The sequence below is a fragment of the Rosa rugosa genome, chromosome 6 (genome assembly GCF_958449725.1).
Source record: "Rosa rugosa chromosome 6, drRosRugo1.1, whole genome shotgun sequence".
Lineage (NCBI taxonomy): Eukaryota > Viridiplantae > Streptophyta > Magnoliopsida > Rosales > Rosaceae > Rosa > Rosa rugosa.
In genome coordinates this window covers 26,714,869-26,724,413 of record NC_084825.1, presented here as the reverse complement: position 1 = coordinate 26,724,413, position 9,545 = coordinate 26,714,869, and the positions used below count along the sequence as shown (strand labels likewise).

General features: G+C 37.2%; 1 protein-coding gene across 1 annotated transcript; it reads right to left on the bottom strand.

Moving 5' to 3' along the window:
- Positions 1-1,490: 1,490 nt before the first annotated feature.
- Positions 1,491-5,143, bottom strand: LOC133717474 (palmitoyl-monogalactosyldiacylglycerol delta-7 desaturase, chloroplastic-like). The gene is made up of 5 exons (XM_062144191.1): positions 4,852-5,143; positions 3,188-3,328; positions 2,948-3,094; positions 1,931-2,037; positions 1,491-1,846 (listed from the first exon to the last, which is right to left on the bottom strand). The coding sequence occupies exons 1-5, from the start codon at positions 5,128-5,130 to the stop codon at positions 1,627-1,629; spliced, it is 894 nt and encodes a 297-aa protein (XP_062000175.1). The 5' UTR covers positions 5,131-5,143; the 3' UTR covers positions 1,491-1,626.
- Positions 5,144-9,545: the final 4,402 nt, after the last annotated feature.

The following is a 9,545-nucleotide window of genomic DNA, read 5'->3' as shown; positions in this document are numbered from 1 at the left end:
GTATATTGACATTTTATAAATGACTATATTGATTACTTGTGTTAGTAAGTTAGTTATTGAGAAATCTAAAAAGATTTATTATTGTTCCCTTTAAATAGATGCATATAAATAGGTTTTGTGTTATTTGAGCTCTCATCCACCAAACATCATGTTAATCAAGTATAAAATTATGAGTTGAACATTCAACCAAAACTATATTAGTAGTTTCTCCACAGTGGTGAAACTAAAAAGTTGTCATTAGAGGGGCCAAACAAATTAACAATTACAAAGTTTTTTCACCTGTGATGTTTTATATCAGAAAATAAATTGATTAATCATAAATCTTAGAACAAAAAAGAAAATTAACTAAAAACTGGGAGTAAAGCGATATGTTTTAAAAACATTTAATGCCATTGATTTTGAAATTCTAAATATTATGGTCTCTAACCTCATTTAATTACAATTTATTTAAGAAAAAAATTAAATTAGATAGTTTCTAACTTTATTCTTGTATTAAATTGAGAGGCCATGTATAGAAATTTGTTGTGTTTATCTAACTATTTATACATAAATAGAATAATATAAGGAAATATAACCCAATAACTTCTTCTAATGCATAGATGTCTGTTTTGGTCATTTAACCTACCTACAAAATATAATTTGAAATATAAAATAATAAGGATGTGTATTAAGTGATTAGGGGTTTGTATTTAAAATTTCTCTTTTTGTTTTTTTTCCATAAAGTTCACTGTAAGTAAAAGTAGTAGAACAAATATTGTCAAACCTACGGATATATGCATCCTTTCACCTGGGTTAAAGTGTAATCTAAGGAAAGATATGTATGCAAATGTCTAATAAAAAAACATAGACCTACTAAAAAGCCACAACATTTGGTGAATATGTTCTTTATGTTTGTAGGAAGTTTATGTTCTATGTTTATGTTTCATAGTTTAATAGGCTTGCTAGGAATAAATGAGCGTTGGATAATCAATTTAGTGGACCTGTCTCTATGTACCACCGTGGTAGTACCACAACTTCTTTTCTGTATATTCTACTGATGCCAACGGAAGAGTATGTAATGGTCATTCTGACTAGAGTTTAGCATTAGTTCTTTTTGGTTTGATACAATTAATGACCAAAATATCGATAGTCTGAAAAATGAAAATTTCAAGAAAAATATTCAGAAAATTTCGATATCGACAAATTTTCTAAAGAAATGGTGGATATTGAGAGAAAATTATCCAAATTTTAAGTGAAACTTTGTGAGCTACTTATTTGTTTCATTATCTATTATATTTGTACAGATGATTTTTTTTTTTTTGAACATTAGTACAAATGGTAGCTAAGAAGCTACTAAGGGAAGGAGGATAGGAACCCCCCAACTGAACACAACTTTTATTTAATAAAGGCTGAAAGAAAATATTCATACTTCACCGATCACCATTTATTTTATAGATAAAGCTATAATTGCAATCAGCTCACGGATACTCCCGTGGCCTAAATCACAATCGAGGCATAAACACTTATCAATGTTCATACATCTAGATAGCAAAAGTTTATTCCCAACCACATGAGGAGATGTAGGAGCTACTAGTCCAGGATGTGGCCAATAAGCAAGAATGCCATATAAATGGCTAATTGGTCAAATTACTTATCCTTCATGATCGAATTTTTTGCCAGAGCTTTTCGTTTCTTCTGAATCTCGGTTGGCAGTTTCACGTCTGTGGACAAACCCACAACTTGAAGAAACTTAATCACATACCAACTAGTATCAATTTGCCACCATTCTAAGCCCTGTCGAGCTGAGTACTCAAAAGCATGGTGATTATTGTGCCAACCTTCTCCGAATGCCAGCAATCCAAACAACCTAATTAAGAAATTAAATTCAATATGTTAATTTAACAATACCATGCAATACGTAATCTCATCAGAAAATCGTTTTCTATATTACCAGTTGTTTTTAGACGCATCACCAGTATCCCATATTTGTTTTCCCCAAGTGTGGCAAATAGAATTTATTGAAAAAGTAACTTGTGAAACGACTACCACCCTTACACCCTACAAAGGTAAGGAAAAAAAGGTTAAATAATTTGTGGAAAAAAAAGAGATGGTTTTCAGCAAAAACAGAAGAGTTTTTATCACCAACGGTGTCTAAACTTTTTTGCACCGGACATAATGATACCCAACTTTCAAAATTGATCAAAATGATACCTAAACTTTTAAAAACATATCAACTTGATACCTTGGCTTATTTTCCGTCACTTCTCTATTAAAATAGATCACGTGGCGGTGCATGTGAGATGTTTTTTGGGGTTATAATAGTATTTTCATACAAAAACTAATTTTTAATTATTTTTTATTTTATTTTATTGATTCTCTTCTTTTTTCAGAAGGTGGGAAACATCCCAACCTTATTTGATTCTAAGATGGTGGAATTGAAATTGAATGAAAGATTTTAATTCTATAGAAGAAGAAGATTGGGTTATAAATGGTTGATGACTCATTTGACCACAAATCACTTCAATTTATGGGTTTGATGTTGCATCTGTGCATCTCTGTATTCAGTTTCGGATTCCAATTCTGCAAAACTTTCGAATTTGAATTACAATTTTTTGGTGTCATCGGTGGCGGAGAGACCATTGTATTTTCACGTAGTTCTATTGCTTAATAACCATTGATCCAACTACTTTTACATAAGCAAGAAAAAAGAGTAAAAGGTTGTATATACCCTTAGTTTGAACCGAGATGTGACGGAAAATGGATGGAGGTATGAAATTGATCAATTTCTTAAAATCTAGGTACATTTTTGATCACTTTTGAAAGTTGGGTATGAAATTGATCAATTTTTATAGGTCTAGGTACATTTTTGATCACTTTTAAAAGTTGGGTATCATTCTGTCCAGTGCAAGAAAGTTTGGACTTTAGTGGTGATAAAAACCCAAAACAGAATAGTGAAATGAAATTTTACCATTCCCCAAACCACAAAAGGTAATCCTCCGGCCACATAGAGTGCAACTCCAAGAAGAACTGAATGAAGGAAGTAGGTATAATGAAGAAACCTATAGTATAGTTGGCATTCCAAATCTCCCACGTTCTTCATCAGTTGTCCGTCATACTAAAAAATAAAGAGAGTTTTTGACCAAAAAAAATAAAAATAAATAAAGAGAGTTATAACGAGAGAGAGAGAGAGAGAGATTCAGATTCATACGCTTCCAAACCGAGAATGATAATCGAACGCCCAATTCACGTGACTAAACCAAAATCCCTTAGTGGGGCTATGAGGGTCTCTCAATTTGTCTGTAAATTGATGGTGGTATCTATGGCTGCTCACCCATTCAAGTGGACTACCCTGCACAGCAAAGAAAAGCTCCCACATATATATAAAAAGGTTCTCTACATGATTCCTTGAACTCCTTCACATTGAAAACATCCATATAATAGGTTTTCTACTTAACCAATCTAAATCCAAATTAAGAATTTGGATTAATTACAGTTTACCCCCCTGAGGTTTGGGGGTGTCATCATTTCACCCCCCAAACTCTCAATTTAACTTTTTTACCCCCTGAACTTTCCAATTTCAATCAGTCGTGTCCAATTTCTACTATTCCGTCCAAATTGGACTTTGACTCTGACTTTTGAGGGGTAAAATGGTCATTTCAAGACAAAAAAAAAAAATAATTCGTTTTTTTTTTTTTTTCTGTTTTTTTTTTTTTTTTTTATATTTTATTTTGTCTTCAACCTATACACCACAAGTTATAATAGGTTTATAAAAATAAAAAAATACTCTAGGTGGTTAAAAGCCGCTCGCTGGTCTACGATATTTGTTATATATCTCCGATAAAGTGAAGAATTTTAGGATATATCCCCAATAAAGTGAAGAAATATCTGTAAAAAATAATTTTACACTTTATCTGTAAATAAATATCTGTATATCCCCAATAAAGTGAAGAAATATCTGTGCAAAATCATTTTTGGTCTACGATATTTGTGATATATCTCCAATAAAGTGAAGAATTTTAGGATATATCCCCAATAAAGTGAAGAAATATCTGTAAAAAATGATTTTACACTTTATCTGTAAATATCTGTATATCCCCAATAAAGTGAAGAAATATCTGTTTAAAATCATTTTTTACAGATATTTATTTACAGATAAAGTGTAAAATTATTTTTTATAGATATTTCTTCACTTTATTGGGGATATATCCTAAAATTCTTCACTTTATCAGAGATATATCACAAATATCGTAGACCAGCGAGTGTGTAAAATCATTTTTTACAGATATTTATTTACAGATAAAGTGTAAAATTATTTTTTACAGATATTTCTTCACTTTATTGGGGATATATCCTAAAATTCTTCACTTTATCGGAGATATATAACAAATATCGTAGACCAGCGAGCGGCTTTTAACCACCTAGAGTATTTTTTTATTTTTATAAACCTATTATAACTTGTGGTGTATAGGTTGAAGACAAAATAAAATATAAAAAAAAAAAAACGAAGAAACATAAAATAAAAAAAAAAAAAAAAAAAAAACAGAAAAAAAAAAAAAAAAAAAAACGAATTATTTTATTTTATTTTTTTGTCTTGAAATGACCATTTTACCCCTCTAAAGTCAGAGTCAAAGTCCAATTTGGACGGAATAGTAGAAATTGGACACGACTGATTGAAATTGGAAAGTTCAGGGGGTAAAAAAGTGAAATTGAGAGTTTGGGGGGTGAAATGATGACACCCCCAAACCTCAGGGGGGTAAACTGAAATTAATCCTAAGAATTTCTAAAACTCATGGGTCTACTTAGCACTGTATGGTGAAATTATACTGCTAGCAGAAGGAAACCCCCAAGACAGAGATAAAGTTAGAATGAGACCTGAAGTGACAGAACTGCACAATAAGCCAGCGAGTATTCAAGCCATTTGGGGACCTTAAAGCTCTGGTGGGCAAGGTTCCGATGGTAAGAGATAGTTACACCCATACCCGACACCAAATACAGTGATATTGCCACCCAAAGTGCACCCCAAGTGAACTGAAATGGTGCTAAAAGACAGAGGCAATGGACGCCCAGAATGAGAGTAAGATGGTATAAATCCATGAAGTCCCATTCCCTCCCAAAAAATTGCACCTGCCAGTTAATTAGCCGGGATGGCATTTTACGTACTAGTTTAGTTTAATTGGATTCGAATGAGTGAAGAAGTTTGTGCTCCTGCATGCCACAATATATAGTATTCTTGAGGATTATTCCATGGTGCTGCAAACACCATGTGGCAATGCAGACGAGGAGGTTCATGAAAATGACTTTTCAACATATATATTTTCATCCCAATTTAATTCGGACATAACAACACACACATCCTCACATATGCAATTGAGGCAATTGACGAGGTGAATTTCGTTTTTTTTATGACACGAGGTGAATTTCTTGCCCATCATTTGTTGTGGACTTGTGGTCAAGCATATTGATCAGAGATACAAAAATCAGTGTTTGCCCATCAAGGCCAAGACATGTGATCCTTTTATATGGAATCATGCATATACATAGTGCATTTCAAAGCTACTAAGGCCCGTTTGGTGTTAAGGTTTCGGGGCAATTTTTTGCTTAGGAAAATGATTTGTACCCTCAATCAGGCCTAAAATTTGTGGCCTCAATTCTAGGTGTCATGTCATATGACTTACACACATCACTTATTTGCCAAATCATGTCATGTAATTCTTGAGTAAAAATATTATCTCATCTTTCCAAAATCTAATGGTTCCAAACTATTTTGATTTTCTGTTAAAAAAAGAATAATATTATTTTTGTTTAAGTAAATCCAGATTTTGTGTCTGGCCCAAACACTACGTTACTTGCTCTAGTGGTAATAGGGTTTTGTATTAGAGATAATCTCGGAAAATCTCAGGAGATATCCAATTAATGTACGATTATGTTTCCTTGTACAACTCTGATACTATGCCTTGTAATCCTCTATATAAAGAGACCCTTATTATCAATGAAAGCACAACAATTTCTCTCCCAATTCCTGATTCCCTGAAATATGTTATCAACATGAAGCCCTAATTCTGAAACCCTAAATTTGTAGCCTTGAAATCCCAGAAACCTCCGCCGCCCACCTTGAAGCCCCAAATCCCAGGAGTCCAGAACCGGCTTGAAAAATACCGAACCGGCCCCGAGAAGAAGCAAAAGCTCCCTTGCCCGGTTCGCACCTTTCCAGTCCACCCCATACTGTCATCTTCCACCACCGTCGGCGTTTCAACTTTAGAATCCGGGAACCAGAATTTTTTTTCCCGGAACCGGCCTAAAAACACCTGAACTGGCCACCTGAGCATCAGAACCCTTGAACCGCCAGAACATCACCTGCCTGCCTTGCCTGCAGCCCAGCCCAGAGAAGGAGAAAGCTCGGCCCAGAGAGGAGAAGAACAGGCCCAAGGTTGTGCGGCACACTGCAGAAAAAGAAAAGAAAAGGGGAGACCGGCCCAGAAGAAGTCAAGGCCCAGCCGACAGGTCAACCACCGCCGACGACTTTTCTGGCAACCTCCGGCGACTTTTTCCTGCCAAATTTTCCGGCGACCTATTTCGAGCTAATTTTTACTAAAAGTTCCCGTTTTTGAAGTTTTTATTCTTTTTCTCGGGGACTTGCAACCTTCCTTCTTCTACCCCCCCCTTTCTTCTTCATATGGGAGACCAAAAACTGAACTATTGGTGTTCGTGCTCACTCTAAGCTTGGAGCATGTAGAGTCCTCCAAACTCAGAGTTTGTTGAGATGTTCTGATTGACCACAAACACATCATTGTTTCGATCTAATCCAATCCCTCTTGGAAATGGGTTTCTTGGAAGTGACTACGCTCAGAAATCCCTAATTTCTTGAAAGCAACTACGCTCAGAAATTTTATTGTTTTCGTGGTAGCCTTTTTCGCTCCGAAACTAACCCTAATCTTTTGTTGTTTTTCAGGAAGAGTAACCTGAACAAGTTGAAGTTTGTTTCACTGGAGACAACAGGCGCAGAATACCACAAGGGGTCCGTGATGGGATCTTAAGGCTGATGGGATCCTAGATACAATCCAAGAGCCAAGTCAGAACATGCTTACTCCTCAACAAGTTGCTGCTTATGAAGCGAATAGAGCTACGAGAGAGGCCAATGAAGATAAAGCCATAATTCTCATGATAAGGCACATGAATGACGCGCTCCAGAATGAGTACCTCAATGAGGAGGACCTTAGAAAGCTATGGGTAGAACTCGAGCAGCGGTTTGGCAACGTTCTTGACTCCCTGCTTCCAGATTTAGAAGTGAGATGGCATAACCTCCGCTTTGTTATGACATGTATCTGATGCATATCCAAGTGCACAAAAAAAAGGGGGCCTGTTGGCTTACTACTCCACTTAGTCACTTGAAATATTATGTACTTTACTTGTGTAAACATGATTTGCTAGGCTACTAAAAGAAAATAAAAAAGAAAAGTAAAAATAAAAATAAAAAATAAAAAAACTCAAATGCATGATAAGCCTTAAGGTGGACACCCCACTTGCATCATGTTTATGTATAAGCCCATCTGTAACATGTGTATAACCTCATTAATGAGTTCAATTATTGTGCACAAACAAATATTTTCGAATGAAGAACTCGTAAACTTCATACCATCAGTTTTATCAGTTTTATCCAAAGCATACATTAACTCAAAATTGGTGATGAATCATTACAAGTCAATAACATGCCCACATGGACATACTATCCTTGCTGCTAGAGGCTTCTTTATCCTCTTTAATAATTGTGATACTCCAAATCACAACTAAATAATTGATGCTGATCTCGCCTACAAAACCCGGCCTAGCTCATAGACCTGAACCTAGACCGGTGATTCCTCCCAGGGTTCGAGCTGGTCCCATCCTCCTTCCCCTTAGACTTCGGCCTCCGCCACCATGACTTACGTGAAAGGCTTCATCGGATTCCACGAGTTTGCAGAATTCACGGCGGAGGACATTGAGGCGAGTGAGAGTGGAATGAACTCAGCAGTTTTAGCCAACAACAACGAGACGGTGCTGCTTATTCAAATGAACGGCGAGGTCTTCATTTTTTTGGGTGTTTTTGCAGAAGCACTCGAAGATAGAAGGAAGTGAAGAATGATAGTGATGAGGAGATAAAGGTGAAGAAGGAGAGATAGTCTTCTTCTTGATTAGCAAGGAAAAAAAAAAGAGAGAGAGAAAACAATAATTTTTTTTTAAAAAAGTGAGGGTATAATAAACATTTTTGGCATGTTTGAGATTCAGAGGAAACATTGTGTTCAGCTCTAGAACGAAAATACCTAGAACTCTGCTAGGGTTGGGAGAGCGGCGCTCTTAGCCTCTCTGTACCTTCCTCCATCATCGATGGAGCACCTTTTCGACACCAATATTGGCGTCGATACCTTTGCGCACGGTTCACATCGTGTCTCCTAATCATCTGTGGCTCGCACTCTTGTCGACGATGACTTTGTGTTCTCAGATTCTATCTGTGTTAACGTTAGAGTCCACGGGGGTCTCTAGTTAGCTTTAGAGAGAGAGAGAGAGAGAGAGAGAGAGAGAGAGAGAGAGAGAGAGAGAGAGAGAGAGAACGACACAAGAAGTATAGTGGTTCATTTCCCGCCTTAGCGGGAAACTACGTCCACTTCAATGTTTAACTAGTGTGTTCGGGCCTTGCGGCCCAAAGGGATTACAAAGCATGTAATGGGATTGGTTGTAATGGAATGTGTTGAGTTGTGGGAGGAGGCATTCCTTTTATACGTGAAGGAAGCCATCTCCTTTACATGGTTTTCGATGTGGGACAAGCAAACAACTATTCTAGTATAGAAAGCCTAGTTTGTGAGGGCAACTTTGCAAGGCCGGAAATGTGGCTTTCCGGCGACGGATTTGCGACTTCCGGATACCGTAGCGTAGCTTGAACATAGGGCTACAAGATGCAAGTCTCGGTTGGGCCTCACCATGGCTTGTGGATGTCCCAAAGAGGGTGTTACTTATGCTTGGTGATGTAGAGAACTAGCTTGCTAATGTAGGTATAAACAATCTGTTAGTGGCGGTTCTTTTCAGTAGGGGGAAGAAGCTGCATTGGTTGGCTGGATTGGTACAACGTCAAGAGTTAGCCAACTCTGTCCAAGCAGGGCACGAATAAAATTGATGAACGATTCTGGTTTGGTATAGTGGCTGGGTTTGTTGGCAAGGCTGTGTGCATGGGGGAGAGTTGTTGGTTCTCGAGACTTCCTAGATCTGGCCAGAATGGGTTCTATGCAGGGGGATCATTTTCTGCTAGTGACAGAAGTGCGGTTGTTAAAAGGCGATGGAGGCGGAACGATCAGGCAAGTGACGGTGATGAGGTAGACCAGGGTGGGAGGCGGCATTTGGTGTCAATCAGATGGGGCTGAGATGGTCATTCTCCTACGAAGGGCAGTGGAGCGGTAGTAAGGCCTGAAGTCAGGGAGGGTCCGGGTGCCCTGAATGGTTTTAGGTGTCCAATGAAGCATCCTATGGGACTGGGCCTCGGCTCTGTTGGATTTCTCAAGTAGGGTTTTTGATTGGGCCTTTCTTCTTGAGATTTTGCC